This window comes from Arctopsyche grandis, unplaced genomic scaffold (genome assembly GCF_051622035.1).
Source record: "Arctopsyche grandis isolate Sample6627 unplaced genomic scaffold, ASM5162203v2 HiC_scaffold_384, whole genome shotgun sequence".
NCBI classification, from domain to species: Eukaryota; Metazoa; Arthropoda; class Insecta; order Trichoptera; family Hydropsychidae; genus Arctopsyche; species Arctopsyche grandis.
The window spans coordinates 3,132-22,133 of NW_027518527.1; the positions used below are offsets into that span (position 1 = coordinate 3,132).

General features: G+C 27.9%; 1 protein-coding gene and 1 pseudogene across 1 annotated transcript; both read left to right on the forward strand.

Annotated features, from left to right (window-relative positions):
* Positions 1-691: 691 nt before the first annotated feature.
* On the forward strand, positions 692-1,450 carry LOC143922105 (26S proteasome non-ATPase regulatory subunit 7 pseudogene; annotated as a pseudogene).
* Positions 1,451-5,745: 4,295 nt separating this feature from the next.
* Positions 5,746-6,500, forward strand: LOC143922106 (uncharacterized). The gene is given in 2 exon segments (XM_077445362.1): positions 5,746-5,854; positions 5,857-6,500. Coding segments are annotated over 2 exon segments (753 nt in total).
* Positions 6,501-19,002: the final 12,502 nt, after the last annotated feature.

The following is a 19,002-nucleotide window of genomic DNA, read 5'->3' on the forward strand; positions in this document are numbered from 1 at the left end:
AACAGGCAATTCAGGGGAATGTGTGTATTTTTTTAATATCTTCTCATTGCATATTAGTTTGAGAACGAAAATGTTATTCAAAACATAATTGGGTAAGGGGTGGTGGATGCATTTGTTAATTATCACATTATTGCATATTATTAGGAGACTGTTTAAAGGTTTACAAATTTTTTATGGGAATGTGTGTATTTGTTAATTTCACATTATTGCATATTAGTAGGAGACTGTTTAAGGGTTTGCAATTTTTTTATGGGAATGCGTGCATTTGTTAATTATCAAATTATTGCCTATTAGTATAAAACCCGATTACGGGTTTCAAATAAAATAATTTAACATATTTTGTGTTTAACCCATTACAATTATAATGAGATAAACACATGCGTTTCTTTTTTGGTAATCGTGATGCAGTGTAATTTTATTTAAGCACCTTAGAAGTTTGAACGTTACGTAAAAAAGTCGAGCTGTTTTTCAGCCAATTATAATGAATGGTATCTTCTTTATTTTGCTTTTTTCTTTCGTTACATTTATTTGTAAGCCCGTTTTACTCAAAAGTTTTATCGGATCCAAATAAAAGCCACTTTTTCTGATCTATAAAACAAGTATAAATTCTTTCGTTTTGTTTATTTAAGCTTGTTAAGTATTTGATTTGCTATTTTAATCTTAATTCTTTTTAAAATTATTTGTTTGCCCCATGAGTGAAGAAAGTGCCACAATTGCACCATTGGTTCTACTTTCTGTAGTTGACCATTTTAAGAGAATAAGTGCTCCAAGGGTCCTTGGAGTTCTCCTAGGAAATGTAAACGACTCTCAAATCACCATAACAAATAGTTTCGCTGTTCCTTTTGAAGAGTCCGCAGATTATTTTTTTATTGACTCGAGTTACCTTCAAAATATGTTTGATTTATTTTATAAAGTGAATTGTAGTGAAAAAATTGTTGGGTGGTATCATTCTGGGCCTAAAATGTACAAAAATGATATTGAAGTCGCAAAGGCATTTTGTAAATATTGTGATGACCCCGTTTTGGCTATTGTGGATGTAAATATGGAAGCAAGTGATATACCAGTACAAGTTTATCGATTAAAATTTAAGAAGCATTTAGAACACATTAATGTCCTTGTAGGCGCAGATGAAACCGAAGAGGTCGGTATTGAGCATTTACTTAGAGATATTAAAGAAGGAACTGGATCAAGTCTTAAAGATCGTGTAAATGAAATACAAGACAGCCTTAAAATGTATAAAACTTGTCTTGATGAGATAATATTATATATAACAGAAGTTGAAAATGGAAAGAAACCAAGTTATGAGATTTTAGAAAATTTTCAAGAAGTTTTAAATGAATTGCCAAGATTTTCAAGTGCTCCAGATTTGAGCAGGGTCTACTCTGCTGAATTAGTGAACACGTTTATTGCTTTAAAAGATCTACATAGAAACAAATTGGAGAAACAATAAATTTTTAAGTGATTTAAAAAATTTAATTTTTTTATTTATAAAATAATCAAGTAGTAAAGTATATTCAAGAATGTATTGTTATAATACGCCATATTTATTATGATTTTAGGTTTTATAATTACATTGTATAACGTTAATTGGTTTAAGAACTATAGGAAATAGACGAAGATAATCATAACGGGGGTATTTATTAAAGATTATAACAAAAAAAGCTAAAATCTAGCTGAGAATTAAAAAAATGTTCGGATTTATTTAAGCTGTAGTTGTTAAAACTTGTTAGTTTTCTTCGTGTGTTTCTCTGTAACCCGGTCGAGGAACCGCATTGCTGCGTAAACCCCCCACGGCCCTTATGCCAGCTTTAATCCCTCTGTCGAAAGTCGACTCGCCTTAGGACTAAATGTCCCATTGACCTTAACTAGGAGTTTAATTATAGACAGTACCTCACTGTCTTGGGCTCTCTACAGACCCCTGCGCTATGCTTACGTAGGCTTTCTACTGCCATGGGAGTTATTGTTGCCGCCACTACCCAAGGAGATCGGTTGTTTTTACAAGGCCCGATCACGGCCTGATGCTAGTCTTTTTATAGTGGGGTTATTACGACTAGCTCCCACTTTTGTGACGGCGTCCCGGTTATTGTTCTTTTACTTTCTAAAGCGAGGCTCGAACCCGGGCAGCTCAGGAGTGAATCAGCAAGCCGACCACTAGCCTAACGCCGTCAAAGGCTAAAATCTAGCTGAGAATTACACGCCTATTGTGAAGAATCAAAAATAGTTTGGATTAAAAAGTAGAACCTTTTGTTAATCAAATCAATAAAAAGGTTGTTATTCAATTATCAAAAAAGTTGCTTTCTAAATTAATCTATTTTTTTAATAATTTTATCAATATCAACTGAAGAAAAAAAATTAATGAGCAGACATTTTTTAACAATGAAAATGATTCAAAAACCAGGTACAGGCAAAAAATAACCAAATTTAAATCCAAAATGGTTGTTTAAAAAAATGTGATTTGTTAATTTATGGCTCTTTGGTAGAGTCAAAAGTAGATTTCTTGCATAAAACATTTATTTACAAAAAAAATTAAAATTCAAAAATTATTATCGTTAGAAGGTTTAAAAGACATTAAGGGTTATTTATTTAATACTATTTCAACAATTATAATGTTATCAGTGCCTCACTCGATTACATAAGTAAATGCGAAGATAAAATGTTTGAAAGTGGCACTGTAGCAGGAGGCAAGAATGGTCTCCTAGCTGGCAAAAGGGAATTGGTTCCATAGAAAATCCAATTAAACGTTTTTAAAAAACCCCCCATACCCGAAATAATTCCTAAGTTTTTATATATTTTCTTCTGTACAAAATACGGAATCTCTAAAAAAATATTTTTGGTGTAAATGAGCAGCTATGCTGTTTTTAGGTTTGCAACGAGAAAACAGCACTAGTGTATGTATCATGTCAATACACAATTCATTGGATTTATTTGGCCTATTGTATGAATTTAATAAAATAAGTTTTTGTTTGATTGGGCATATATTGACTTTTTAAATAAAAATAATTTGAGGGGTAATGAGATACACCAAAGCTCTAGCAAATATTGCACAAGAATTGGGTCTTAGTTTTAGTGAGGAGTCATTAGAAGCTATGCTTGAACTATTAGAAAGTGGTGTTCCCCCTGATAATATTATTAAAATATTGGAGAATATCAAACTAGAAATACAAAGCAATGAATGTGCCAAATTGTATTAATTTGAAAATAAAAAAGCAAAAAGTATAAATGGGGCTATAATTGTTAATCTAATCGTTTTATAATTTAAAGGGCGGCTATAACCCTGTGCATAATAATTACAGCCGCTTAAGTAATAAAACAAAAAGTACAGGTGGGCTCTCTTTTTAATTTGATCGTTTTGTATAATTTAAAAGGCGACTATAACTCTTACTTAATTATAAACAGGCTTAAGTAATAAAACAAAAAGTACAGGTGGACTACTTTTTTAATTTGATCTTTTTGTATAAGTTAAAAGGCGACTATAGCCCGTACTTAATTAATAGGCTTAAAAGCATCTAATACGTTAAGATATATTTATAACCTGATTAATAAAAAAAGGAAGCAAAATAGTAAGAGTTTGAGGTAAACATGAGTATTTTATTTAAGTATATAAAATATATTCAACACAATTTTATAAATTTATTTAATCGAAATGTAAATTTGCTTTTTTAAATTCTAACAAGAGTGTCAAAAAATCTTCAATGTCCATTTTTGAAGTTCTAAAATCTGTTAGATTTGCATTTGCCACAATTTGATCGACAACATGATTTGGATCGACACCATTAAATTCTTTATTTTTTTTAATTTTTTGTTCAATCAAAGTAGTTTTCAAATTACCAGCAAGTGTTTTATTTTTTCTACTAAAACAGATTTTCAGCAAATTATCAAACTCTTTTGTATTTATTGGAACTCGTGGCACTTTTGGTTCAATTTTCATAAAGCATGTGTCTACTTTCGGTGGTGGAGTAAAACTATTTTTAGACACTTTCATTACGTGCTCAACTGAAGCTATCAATTGAACAGCAACGGAAAGCCTGCTGTAATCTTCTGAAGCTGGCCTAGCTATTAATCGATTTCCAAATTCTTTCTGTACCAAAATATAAGCACATTTAAAATTATACGAAATTAATTTCATAATGATCGGGCAACTTATGTTAAATGGAATATTTGAAATACACATATCAAAATGAGGAAAATCGTGTTGAAGTGCATCCTCTTGAATTAATTCAAGTTTTTTTTTAAGTTCTGGAGTTCTTGAAAGTCTACTGAGGAGTTCTTTTGCAAGTCTTTTGTCTGATTCGTAAGCAATTACTTTTTTTGCTTTTTGAAGTAATTTAACAGTTATATTACCAGTCCCTGCTCCAATCTCTAAAACTATATCTGTGTGTTTAATTTTAGCCTTTTCTATTATTGTATCTATAAGGCCGGGATTTTTAAGAATATGCTGTGCCTCTGATTTCTTAAACTTTATTTCGGACATTGGATGTCTCTTAAGAAAATTTTTATAAAAATAAAAAATTTTAAATTGTATAGTAGCAGCAAATAATACAAGAATTTAATAGAAAGAAAACCCAGAAGATTTTAAGTACAATTTAGCATGGAAAAAGTTGTCGTAAATTTCAAATTCGATATTTAAAAAGACAGTTTTAGTTCGGTAAATTACTTATAGATTTAAGTTGGCTGGAATATAAAAGTTTTAGAAAAGATAATATCCGGCAATAAATAAATGAGGGTTTAATTATAGCGCATCTTAAATATGAACAGTGTTATAAACAATTTATAATTTTATAAACAGTATTTTTAAAGTTATAATTATAATAAAGGTATTTTTTAAATAACTGTAATCCAACTTTTATTGCTGGTAAAAGAGTACATTAAAAATTTAAATTAAAAAAAGCTGTTCATGAAGCATTATCAGAAAAAATTATTCCTATTTATACTTTAACCCCAACAAAAAGTAATGCTATTCATACCGCAAACCCATAAATAAGTATTACTATTACTACTATTACTGCTACTGTTACTGCTATTCATACCGCAAACCCATAAATGAGTATTACTACTACTATTACTACCATTCATACCATACCCCCATCATTTTAATTAATCAAGCTGTGATAGAAACCTACATATCAGTTTAAAAGAAATTCCGGGAACTGAAACTTATAAAGATGCCTTAAATATAATTTTAAATTTATTTTCAATGTCTAATTAATTATATGGGGCTGCGCTAGATCTTTATTTCATAGAAATCCAAGCAAAATGAGTGTTTTGTAACATCGAAAATGGCGTTCACTCTACTTTATTGGAGGATTAGTTCATAAGGGATATGCTTTAAAGCCAGATTTATAGAGTATTGCACAAGAACTAGATCAGATATGCTTGTTAGAAGCTTCCACAATGGCATTAAATACATTTACAAGACTTTTAATTACAAAAAATCTGTTTCTCATAACTTTATCTGTCAGAATCTAATATTTCTTTAAAACGTTTTATAGGAAAGATACTTTAAAAGTTGGAATAGATATTAATATTCAAAAAAAATCATAACATTGGCTATAATAAAGCAAACCTTGCCGATTATATTTCAAACTGATTTAATTAGAATTTTAATGCTTTTACAAATGTGTTTTACTTTAAGTTTAAGCATTTGGTTGTTAAAAATTCAAGCTTCTACTGTTTATTTTATTTGGCTTAATCCTTCTTTTTTCTTCTTAAACTTAAGAAAAATTTTAAATAAATTTTTTACCCTCAATGGCCAAGCAAATAAATGCAATTCCAATGCCTGCATTATATTCAAAGCTATTTTTTGAAACAAAATCACATCTTGGTGGTACTAAAATTACAAACAAAATGAAAGACTACGTTTCGCTCAAAGATCGGATGGAATTTCAATTTTTGATATAAATAAATCCTGGGAAAAGTTTGTGCTTGCTGGAAGAGTTATTTGTGGTATTTCCTTTCCAGAAAATATTTGTGCCGTAAGTGACAAGCCTATAGCAAGAAAAGCTATTTTGAAATTTTCAGAAAGCATTGGTTGTAAACCAATTACTTCACGTTTTACTCCAGGATTGTTCACTAATCGTAATGTAAATGGAAGTATAGAGCCAAGTTTAATTATTGTTTCCGATCCTGTTCATGATAAACAAGCTGTAACTGAAGCAGCTTCGGTTAACTGCCCAGTTATTGCATTCTGTAATACTGATGCTTCACTTGAAAATGTTGATATTGCTATCCCAATAAACAATAGATCCCCAATGGCAATTGGAGATGCATTTTTCATTCTCTCAAAGATTGTTAACTACATGAAAACGGGAGAAAGCCTTGAAAGCAACATTAAAAATGTTGAATTATCCTTTTACAGAGATGCCCTTGAACTTGAAAAACTTTTGGAGGAGCATGAGGCCGAAAACGCAGTACAATTCCCTACCCCAGCCCAGGATGAAGAAGAAGACTTTGGACGTGCTGCACCTGTTGAGTCAGATAACTCAAGCAATGGATGGAATTAAATCAGTTTAATTAATATCTTTAAAAAAAATTACTTTATACATTTATTTACATATTAAAATTTTTGTTAATAAATAGTTGTTTAATTTTGATATGTAAAACTAAGCTTTTTTTATCCGTAATTGATAACCCAACTTAAAGAATTTTGTTTCCAGAAATAAAGAATTATATAATACTTCGTTGGTTTGTAAATGTAAAAGTTGATTATTGTTAAAGTTATCTCTATGTCATTAAATTCTATTTACAATTATAAACAAGTAAAGATTATTCTTAAGATCAAAAAATAGGAAATCTATAATTTTATTTATAAAAAATATAAGCGCTACCAGGATAAACCTGTTAAAATCTTAATATTCAATTATACCATTAAAAAAAGCACACCATTGCGCCTAAACTTTTTTAATAACCGAAGATAATCTTAGCAAAGGGCATTTATTAAATAGTATTAGCTGAATCAGCTATGATCCAACCTTAATATATAAACCGGGTCTTAACCCAATCACCAAGAGGTCAAAGCAAAAAAAAGATTTATTAAAAGTAAAACTAGTACTGTTGTTGCAAACTTTAGGTTGACCTAAAAACTTTACAAAGCTATACAAGCTTTTTAGTTCTTTTGCTCTTGAATTGTGCTCTCTTTGCGATAACATGGTGTTTAATTAAAGACATAATTAAACTGTCTTAGGGGGATTCTAACAAACAGAATTTAGGCCGATAATACTTCTGCCAAAAGCCCTATCTACGGGATGTATAATTTTAACGGAAGTTTCAAAAGAATTTATATAACCATATAAATTTCTTTATGCCTCTAAAAGCTGCAAGAGTTTTACAAACCTTGTTTACAATTTCTTCTTTCACATAGATAAAGAGTCAAGGGTAAGTCTGGTTCCAAGAGCTTAGAAAAATTATCATTTATTTTTTGGCGCTGCACAAATACCAAGTTAAACTTATTCAAAAAGTACAGAGTGCTTGTTCAGCTACTTATGGGGAGATGTTACTGTTTAGTCTGAAACATTGGTAATAGCGTGCCCTAGGTAAAGCGCACCTTTTAAGAATTTGTAAGAATCACCTGATTCTGTAGTAGAGATTTGATAGAAATGCGGGGAAATTACAGCAAGATTTTCAAGATCTCACTTAGCAAACCGCAATTAATACTGGTGTTTCCAGGTCAACACAGAATACAGATAAAATTAATCGCCGTGAAGTCAAAAAAAAGTACTACCAGCAAATGGCACAACTGTAAAAATTAATTCAGGTTTTAAAAGGGTTGGTTCGGTGAAAAAGTTGAAGATCTGCCCAAAAGCTTAACTGTGAAAACCTTTAAGGAATTCTTCACCCAACCTAAGAACGGTTGCTTCTACGACTTCGTTGCAATATAAAAATCGTGCTTTTAATCAAATAATTGCTTTTTGGGATTAGACTGTTCTATCCCCATAGCAAAATTTAGGTTTTAATAAATCTTTTTTATTAATTTAAAGCTAAAATTTTAATGCAAAATAGAAGGTGCGGGTAATATACTATAAATAAAAACAATAAAATACCTTTACTGATTACATACTTTGCTAATTAAGAGCTTCTACGATGTTGAAAGCTAAAGATAGTAATTTTTAAAACTACATTAATTTACATTCGGTACGTTAGATTCGTTGAAATGTCACAGTTTGTGCTTCCACAGTTATAATTTAAAGAGCCTTTTAGTTATTAAAGTGTATTTAAAAATTGGCCAAAACAATTTATTATTGTTACTACTTAAAATATTTATTGACATTAGGGGTATTAATCTTGAGCGATTATAACAATTAAAAAAAAACGGATTTAATGAAAAGTGGTTGCCTTACAGCAAAAAAAGAAGTTGCCCACAAAACTCTGGGAGGCCCCTATAGCATTTCTATCCCTTTGCCGACAGTCGGCGAGCCTTAGGACTAAGTGTCCCATTGACCTTGAGCTGGCGTTATATTTAGAAAGTACCATACTGTCTTATTATAACAATTACCGAACATTTTAAAAAAAAAAAAAAAAAAAAAGCGGCGTTGGGCTAGTGGTCGGCTTGCTGATTCACTCCCGAACTGCCCGGGTTCGAGCCTCGCTTTGGTAGGTAAAAGAACATTAACCGGGACGCCGTTACAAAAGTGGGCGCTAGTCGTAATAACCCCACTATAAAAAGACTAAGACAGTATGGTACTGTCTCTAATTATAACGCCAGCTCAGGGTCAATGGGACACTTAGTCCTAAGGCTAGCCGACCGTCGGCAGAGGGATTAAGCTGGCATAAGGGCCGTGGGGGGTTTACGCAGCAATGCGGTTCCCCGACCGGATTACAGAGAAACACACGAAGAAAACTAACAAAGTATTAACAACTACAGCTTAAATAAATCCGAACATTTTTTTTTATTATAACAATTATATTAACGATACTACAACAAACTATATTTCAATGTATTTATTTTAGTTTAGAGTGGTGCTAGAAGAATCACTCAAATGTATTATAAATTCTGTTATCACTTTTCAATCATTTGCAGGATTCAGCTCAATTATACTTTTCTTGCTTTTTAATCTAAGCTGTGCGAAAAATTCTTTTTCGAAATTATTCAATGGTTTTTCTACTAAAATAAAAACATCATAAAAATCAAAATTTCTTGTTATTGTTGTGAATATATCATCGCTTTCAGTAAAAAATACACAATTTTTTAAAACCCAAATACTTTTTAAAGGAGGCACATAATTTGTTTTTTTTGTAAAAATCAGTGTCTTTTTCTTAGGATCACACAAATTAATTGCTATTTCATTTATTTCTTGAATGCTTCTTGTGCTGTTCATTTTAGTATGGGCATAATAGAAAGTTAAAGAATTTAGATTTTTTAGTTTCACTTGTATTTGTACGAAACGGTAAAAATAAGTTAAATTTTATTTATTTAGTGCTTAAACTACACATTACGGAGATTTTTTAGTTTCACTTGTATTTGTAGGAAACGGTAAAAATAAGTTGAATTTTATTTATTTAGTGCTTAAACTACACATTACGGAGATTTTTTAGTTCCTGCAGGGCTAAAAAATAAAACACAGCTGTGAACTTAATGAGCAAAAAACATCTTAAAATATTTCTAATGGGCAAAGTACAATTAAAACGTTTTATTAAATAAAAATTTGTTTTATTTTAAATAATTTTGTCAATTTTAGAACTTTCATTTATTGATTGCATGGGTAAATAATCCATGCTTTATTTTTAAGCAAAATTTTACTTAAAAATCTTCACTTAAGAAAGCAACAGAGTTACAAGATAATTCTACAGTTGCGACAAATTTAATATGGAATTTACATGGGTTTTCTATAAATATGGTCTTTTAATAGAGAATAAATTTAACAAAATTAAAAACCCGCTTGTAATGAATTTTAAAGTACAAGACTTTGACATTATTCTTAATTTTTATATTTAAAAGGTGCTTGAAAGCACAAAAAAATGAATATTTTTTTCTTTTTTTTCTTATACCCTTAATAAATACAATGGTTTACGATTTCTCAACAATTGAACATGATTTTATACACATGCAAGATTACTTTAGTAATTATAAATTTACGTATAAAGAAAGGCGTAGTAAATTAGATTTTCTACAAAACATAACTAATGAGCCCGGCCATGATACTACGGCGCTTATCGCATCTTCAAAAGATCAATTAGTAGAAGTTAAAAATATTTATAAAAGCACAGATTTAGAGATTAAAGAACTCAGTAAAAATATTTTTGAGGAAGAAGAGAAACTTAAATCAATCAAATGGATTTAGAAGAACTTGCAAAAAACGAAAGTGTTCTTAAACAAGAGCTAAACAGGCTTACTAAATTGAATGAGACTACTTTACAACAAAATAAATTCAGCCTTGAATTAGATGAAATTGAAAAGGAAATTAATGAAACATTTCTAGAAATTGAAAATATAACAAATAACATTAATCCATCCTGTATTGAATCGAAGAAAGGAGAAGAAAAAAGTTTGAGGGAAGAGAGGAATGATCTTGCAACTAACAAAGGAGGCTAACAATTATTAACACAGAGAATTATATTGAAGATATTTATTTTTGGAGAAGCAATTATATTAATATTTTAGAAAAAGTGTTTGGGGTAATAACGGTGAATACATCAAGTGATAAATTTAATTTAAAAGTGACAAAAAATGAAAATGTCTTGGAGATTGTAGCCAGCGGAAAGGTTTTGATTGAAGCGTATATTTCAAAAAACCAAATACCAGAAACTATGCAAGTTTTTGACAAAATTAAAGAATATTCATATAAAATTAATGATGCAAAGCTGCTTTTTGCATTTTTCTTGAATAATTGCTGATATTTTTAAATGATTAATTTGAACGTTAAAAATTACAAACGTTGAGGTGTTAGAAGTTTCAATTGGTTTAGGTGGTTTATATTTAACGTATTTCAAAATATTTGTTAATAAATAAATTTCAAAAAGCAAAAAATAATAAAGTGAAGAATATTTATTATAGTAATTGGTAGAGACGTTATTCTTGGAAAAAAGGTATCTAATTAATAATATTTATAGCATAATTCCGGCAGTTATTAGACCCATAATAGTTTTTTGAAAAGGGGCACATAAAGGTATCTAATTAATAATATTTATAGCATAACTCCAGCAGTTATAATAAACCCCTAATATTTATTAGAAAAGGGGCACATAAAGGTATCTAATTAATAATATTTATAGAATAATTCCGGCAGTTATTAAACCCATAATATTTATTAGAAAAGACAAACATAAAGGTATCTAATTAATAATATTTATAGCATAATTCCAGCAGTTAAAATTAACCCAGGAAAAGGAAAACATAAAGGTTTTAGATTATTGTTTTTTATAGCATAATTCTAACAGTAGTTATTAGTTCCGAATATTCCCTCAGGAAAAGGAAAAGATAAAGGGTTTAAATTATTGTTTTTTATAGCATAATTCCAGCACTTATAATTATATACTCATTATGAAATTGAAAATGGTTAATAAACTTTGGGCACCTGCAGTTTTTTGTAAAACAACTGATCTGGAATATCTTGTTTCTTAATAACCTAAAAAATTTAAACCATAATTTTTTAAATAAACTTAGATACGGTTTAAGGTAATGTTTCTTGATTAATGTCGTTATCTGAGATTTAAAAGACATTAAGGGTTATCTATGTAATACGATTTCAACAATTAATATTAACCTTACAACTTTAAGCATAGCAATCAACTACACAGATGCAAAAGTTATAATGGGTTTATATATTTTAGCATTAAAATCGAGGGAGGCGATTTTCTCACATTCTTCGTGAATTCCCCTACAAACCATGTGAATCGTTAAAACATATTTCATTGTTTTTTCTTAAAATCCAAATTCTTTAATTAACTAGACCATCTAAATACATATGGGGTAAGGTTTTTACAATTAAATTTTAATTAATTTATAGATTTTAAATTATTCAAGATAAAATAAGTTGGGTTTATATATAAGTGTTATAATCAGCCAAGATTAATATCTTTAATGCCAATAAATATTTTAAGTTGTAACAATAATACTAAATACCCATGTTTACCACAAACTCTTACTTAATATATTAAAATGGATATAAAGTTAGATTTAGTAAATTAGCCGAATAATATTTAAAAACACCCTTGTTAAGATTATCTGCGACTATATATAATACTTTGAACTTACGTTTACGTTAAACTCATACGGTTTATATTAAAATATTTCTTAGTTTTTTAACTGTATAAATGTTAAGTGGAAATTATACCATATTTAGTGGCCTAAGAAATGGCTTTTACGATATTAAACAGCAATTACATGAGTAAAATGGTGATTTAACTCTTAACTAAAATATACCCCGACCTCTAGTTCTTTAAAACTATTTCTTTTGATATACGGCGAAGCCTCTAAAGGTTGGTTGCTAAAACGAAATAAGGGCGAAGACAGAGAATATGGCTGAAGTACTGGCGCAATTAAACCCTTTGGATTCTCAAAAATGAAAGATATTTTTATTTTAGGCTTTAAATTAATTATACTTGTTGTTATCTGAAGACCTATTAGACATTAAGGGTTATTTATTTAAGACTATTTCAACATATATTGTTGTTATCTGAAGACCTATTAGACATTAAGGGTTATTTATTTAAGACTATTTCAACAATCTTTACTTTATTTTCTTTCTATTTACAAGTTAATTATTTGTATACCTCCCTATGGCATTAGAAGAGATTACAAAAACAATTAATAGATTTGAAGGAAATCAAAGGGCTGAGCTTATAGATTATTACGTTCAATTAATTATTGAACGCCTTGAAGATGGTAAACCAATTGATTCTAAGAAAATTACTTTGTTTTTAGACGCGTGTAAATTTATTACATGTAATGAAAGAAAATCACTCGTAAATAAAGCTTTTAATATTAAAATTTTACAGATCAGAACTTATATTGTAGAGCACTTAAAAGATGATTATACAATTGAAAAACACCACTTTTCATCAATTTCTAAATGGATGAAAATCGTAATAAAAGAAATTTCAATTACCTTTAACCCACCCCTGATTTCAGATCAACTTGCATCAGAATTCCACACAAAACTATGTGATGAATTTTCCTTAATATTCTGTTCAGATGAAAAGTTTAATTCGGCAGGAAATCAATTGGCTATAGATTTGTTGGCTTATTTTGAAATGTTCAAAGATTTAATAAAAAAAAGAAAAATGTTAATTGAAAAAATCGAAAAGAATTTCTTGCCTTCAACGTATTTAGGTAAAGAAAAGATATTTGAATTATACTCAAATATGAAAAAATAAATAATTTTAATTACTTTTGCTGCATATATTCTATAACTCTACCCACTAAATACTTTTAAATGTGTAGCCAATGTAAATTTCTATGACAATGGTCATATATATAATGATGTAAAAAGTGTGCAGCAAATCTATTTTTTTAATTAAACCTCATTTTATTTAATATATAAAGTTGGATATATATATTATACTTAAATAAATAACCATGTTTACCTCAAAATCTTACTTTTAATTATACACAAAATATGTGTCAAATATATTTTTTAATTAAACTTCTATCTTGTTAATTAATTTTATTTAACAAAAAAGCAAAAAACATATAAAATGATGTGCGAAACGTGTATAAAATCTATTTTTTAATTTAAATTTTATCTTTTTTAATAGATTACCAGAAAACATATAAAATGATGTGCAAAACGTGTATCAAATCTATTTGTTAATTTAAATTAGATCTTTTTTAATAGATTACCAGAAAACAAATAAAATAATGTGCAAAACGTGTATCAAATCTATTTTTTAATTTAAATTTTATCTTTAAACCTCATTTTATTTAATTTACAACCAGAAAACATATATAATGAAGTGTAATACCATTAAAAAAAATTTATTGTTTTATTTTTTAATTTAAATTTTATCTTTTAAATTAATCTTTTCCAGACTTTTGGCAATTTCGTATTCGAACTCTTCCATCTCAATCTTTAAATTGTAATATTCTAATGTAGAAATATAATTTACAGCTGCGATTGAAGCAGTTAAATAAAACTCTTCTTCACCTTCCCAATCTTTTGACAGTAAACAATCACAAGATACACAAATTTTAAATCCATGATTACAATTTAAAGAGCAGGGTTTATTAACTTTTCTTTTAAAAATGTTAATATAATGTATATGAGCATAAATATCCTTTACATTACTCTTTATTAAGCAATATACTAAGTATGGAAAAAATGTATCTAATCCTTTTTCTCTGCCTATTTTATTATAAAGCTTCGATATACCAGTCATGAGATGAAATATTTTTACTGATGGAACGGTAGATTTTTCAATTTTTAAAAAACATGTAATCACCCCACTAAAAGATAAATCTTCTATTTCAAAATGTCTGGGTTTAATCCATTGATATATTTTTAATTTATCATTTGTTAAATTATTCATAGTATCTATTTTAAGTTTATAAGAATTAAATACGTTATCCATTGTAATTTTTTCAATAAATAGAATGCCTACTTCACAAGGTATGTAATATTTCATATAAATGTAATCATAAAATTGGTTTAAAAGCTCTGGATTAGTAAAAATCATATCTAAACCCTTTAAAAAGTCATCTATTGTACTTATTAGTGTTGTTTCTTGTATTTTATTATAAGCTTTGATACATCTACCTGAACAATGTATTTTCATAGGATTATAAACATAGTTTAGTTTATATAATTGAAACAGAAGTAAGCACATCGAAAGGCTATTTAATGATACATCAACTGATTGTGAAAACAATAAAGCAAAAGATAGATACAAGACAAAAAAACAATGTCTTTGTTATATAAAAATTTAATTAGCAACCAGATTTCAAACAATAATTGAATTATAGCTAAAACTGTTAAATAAATGTCTTTGTTATATAAAAATTTAATTAGCAACCAGATTTCAAACAATAATTGAATTATAGCTAAAACTTTTAAATAAATGTCTTTATTATGATTATCTAAAGACTATGTCTTCCAGCGTGTTTTTAAAGTCATTGTAGAATTAAAATTATGCTTTAAAGATCTGGGGTTTAAAAAGTATAATTTTTAATTAAACAGGGATAAGAAAGTTGCTCATGTAATTATTTAAAATTGGAATATAGATATATCTTGTTAATTTAATAAAGATATTGTCTTGTGCCATCAAAGATGGTGTAACATTTTCACTAAAAGAGGAATAAAACATTAAGGGTTTCGATTTAAATTATATTTGTTGTTATCTGAAGACATATTAGGCATTCTGTGTTATTTATTTGGCACTATTTGTAGCAAAGGGTATTAATCTCAATTATATTTGATGTTATCTGAAGACATATTAGGCATTTTGTGCTATTTATTTGGCACTATTTGTAACAAAGGGTATTAATCTCAATTATATTTGATGTTATCTGAAGACATATTAGGCATTCTGTGCTATTTATTTGGCACTATTTGTAACAAGGGGAAGACAGTATGGTACTGTCTCTAAATATAACGCCAGCTCAAGGTCAATGGGACATTTAGTCCTAAGGCTCGCCGACTGTCGGCAGAAGGATCGAAATGCTATAGGGGCCTCCCAGAGTTTTGTGGGCAACTTCTTTTTTGCTGTAAGGCAACCACTTTTCAATAAATCCGATTTTTTTTTTGTAAAAAAGGGTATTAATCTCAATTATATTTGATGTTATCTGAAGACATATTAGGCATTCTGTGCTATTTATTTAGCACTATTTGTAACAAAGGGTATTAATCTCAATTATATTAATATTCGATTACACAACAATAATCATAACAAGGGCATTTATTAAGTAAAAAGAAATGGCTATAATCCAACCTTTTTTTAATAAATACCCTGTTAAAATTATCTTCGACACCGTAATCCAGTATGTTTTTATAAAATAATCATATTGAGATTATTAAACGAAAATAAATATAAAAATTAGGGTTTTAAATAAAAAAAATTTGTAAATTTAATTATACTTTTCTAAACTAATATGCAGTTATAAAATAGTAACCAACCACACACTCACCTGCAAATTATTTTATTTTACTCTTCTATTACAATTTTTTGATCTAAAAACCATTTGTAAATAATTTCTGCTCTTTTCTGTTCATTGGGCAAAAATAATTCAAAAAATCTTTTTTTAAGGGGTGTCTTTATATTAAACATTTCGAGTGCCATTCTTTTTAATTTTATGTATGTGGGAAAGGGAATATTTAAAGATGTACAGAATTCAGTTTCTTTTTTTGATAACAATTTTGAATTATTAGAAAGTTTATCACATTGAATATCTAACATTTTTGGATGTTTAGATAATTGTAATCTCAATTTATTTTCTATTGCAATACCTGCAGCAAATATATTAAAATCGTTTTTTGACAGATATTGTGCAATCCACTTTTTTTTATTTATTGCATCCCCAATTTCATCTTTTTTCTTTATTTTTAATATTTCCGTAAGTTTACGATCTAAAATGAATTTCCGCCAATTTTTTCTTCTTAGTAAAATATTTCTATAGTTTTCAAGTAGAAATTTCTTATATTCAATGTCTAAATCTGTGTCTTCTTCTTCAAAAATAAGATTTTCAATAAGTCCTTCATATTCATTTAATATTTCAGAATCAAATTCTTGTCTTTTAGACATAAAACTAGCCACACAAGAATCATTTGGGTTACTTTTAATTAGATTTTGTTGTAAAAGTTCAGTTTCAGTTTTATTAATTATTCCTATCATATCAAATAAGTGGTTTTGAATTTCAATTTCATTTTTTGGATTTAATATTTTTGAAATATCATCAAAATTATCAAAACCAAATGAAATCATACCATCTAGAAGTAGTAATTCATCTATAAGTTTCCATCCACTTTTATCTATAACACAATCTAAATTTGAAACCACTCTATATTTATGATCTTTTTTGTGTTTGTCAATTTCAATATTTTTAAAAGCACAAACTATACAAAAGTCAAACCTACAGTCATCACATCTAAAATATGTTAATTTAGTCATTTTTCTAAAGCAAAAATCACAAAAAATGATAACTTCTTGATTATTGAGTGTTTTTGCAAAAGCCATTCTAAAGACTTCTTTTAAAAAATTTTATAAAAAAAACAAAAAAATTATAGGAATCAATATAGAAATCGAGGAATTAAAAGCATTTTTTAATTAATAAGGAGAAATATGTCAATAAAACGCATTTTTATTGTAGAATATTTATTTAAAAGTGTTTAAAAGCTGTTTATTTGTTAAAAAATAAATAATTTTATTGTTTATGATTTTATATTAATTTTATAAATAGATTTATTAGAGAAATTAAAAATAAATAAGTCTGGCAATTGAATTGATATTAATTTATTATAAAACAAAGACTTTTGATTAAAAATAGCAAAATACTTTGGTAGTAAAAAAAACATTTATTGTGTACAGAAATGACTTGTTTATTTAATGTTTATAGGAGATTTTTATAATCTAAAAGGAAAATAATTTATATTGGTGGGCGCATTTGTTTACCATTGCATATAAATATTAGGCAGTTCAATTCTGGTCGCAAGCGGGTCATTAGGAAAATAAACCAAGAGCCAGTGTATTAGTTTACCATTGCATATAAATATTAGGCAGTTCAATTCTGGTCGCAAGCGGGTCATTAGGAAAATAAACCAAGAGCCAGTGTATTAGTTTACCATTGCATATAAATATTAGGCAGTTCAATTCTAGTCACAAGCGGGTCATTAGGAAAATAAACCAAGAGCCAGTGTATTAGTTTACCATTGCATATGAATATTAGGCCGTTCCAATTCTGGTAGCAAACAAGTCTTTGCAGACCTATAACGAAATTCATCAGTCAGACATTCCATATAAACATGCTATTCTTTAACCAAGAAGACACTCTCAAGAGTCTTTTGCATTATCTTAGATTAAATGTATCCTTCGTTTCGGATTCAAACTCTTAAGTCATTTCAATACTTTTCATAATAAATAGAAATAATCTCAATCCATGTAAGTAAAAACGTAGCAACATTCATTTTTACCTAAAAGGCTAATAATAACTCTTTTGGCTAATAAAGTTAAGCCGGTATTGTATATTTATTTAATTTTGGTTAATTTTTTGAAAAAAACCAAATGATTTGAGTTATGTCAAATATGACAATTCTTGAATTTCCAAAGTCTATATTTCATAATTTAAAAAAGTTGAAAAAAAACTTAAAAAGGACAAATAATGAATAACATTGACTTAAAAAAAATCGGATTTATTGAAAAGTGGTTGCCTAAAGCAAAAAAGAAGTTTCCTACAAAACTCTGCGGGCCCCTATAGCATCTCTATCCCTCTGCCGACAGTCGGCTAGCCTTAGGACTAAGTGTCCCATTGACCTTGAGCTGGCGTTTAATTATAGACAGTAACATACTGTCAATAACATTGGCTTAAATAGGTACAATACAACTCTCAATATTTTTTTAATTTCAATTTTGGATGTTTAATAATGTTAAAGTTACGCCATTTCCACTAAATTCAATTACCACATAATTTAATTTTATGAAATCAGTGAAGCTAAATATGTATATTTAAAAAACATTTGGCCATTTTTAAATAATAATATTAGCTAAATTAATTAAGCAGAATAAATATTATTTGACATTAATTACAATTAGCATAGTGATATAATATCTTTTAGACATATTAAATGTTATTCATTGTAATTAAATAAATACACATTGATTATAAAGTTATGTATAATTTATAATATAAGTCAAATAATACTTTTTTTATAAATAGAATTTTTTTAAAAACATTTTCTATTTCTAAATCTACAAAGTTAAAAATAACACTTTTCTGTTTTATTTGTTGTCTCTTTCTATTTCTAGATCTACAAAGTCAAGAATAAAAATTTTCTATTTAAGATTTACAAAGTTAAGAATAGCCTCTTTCTATTTCTAAAAAGGTAAGAATAAAACTTGCCAGTTTTATTTGTTATCTCCTTT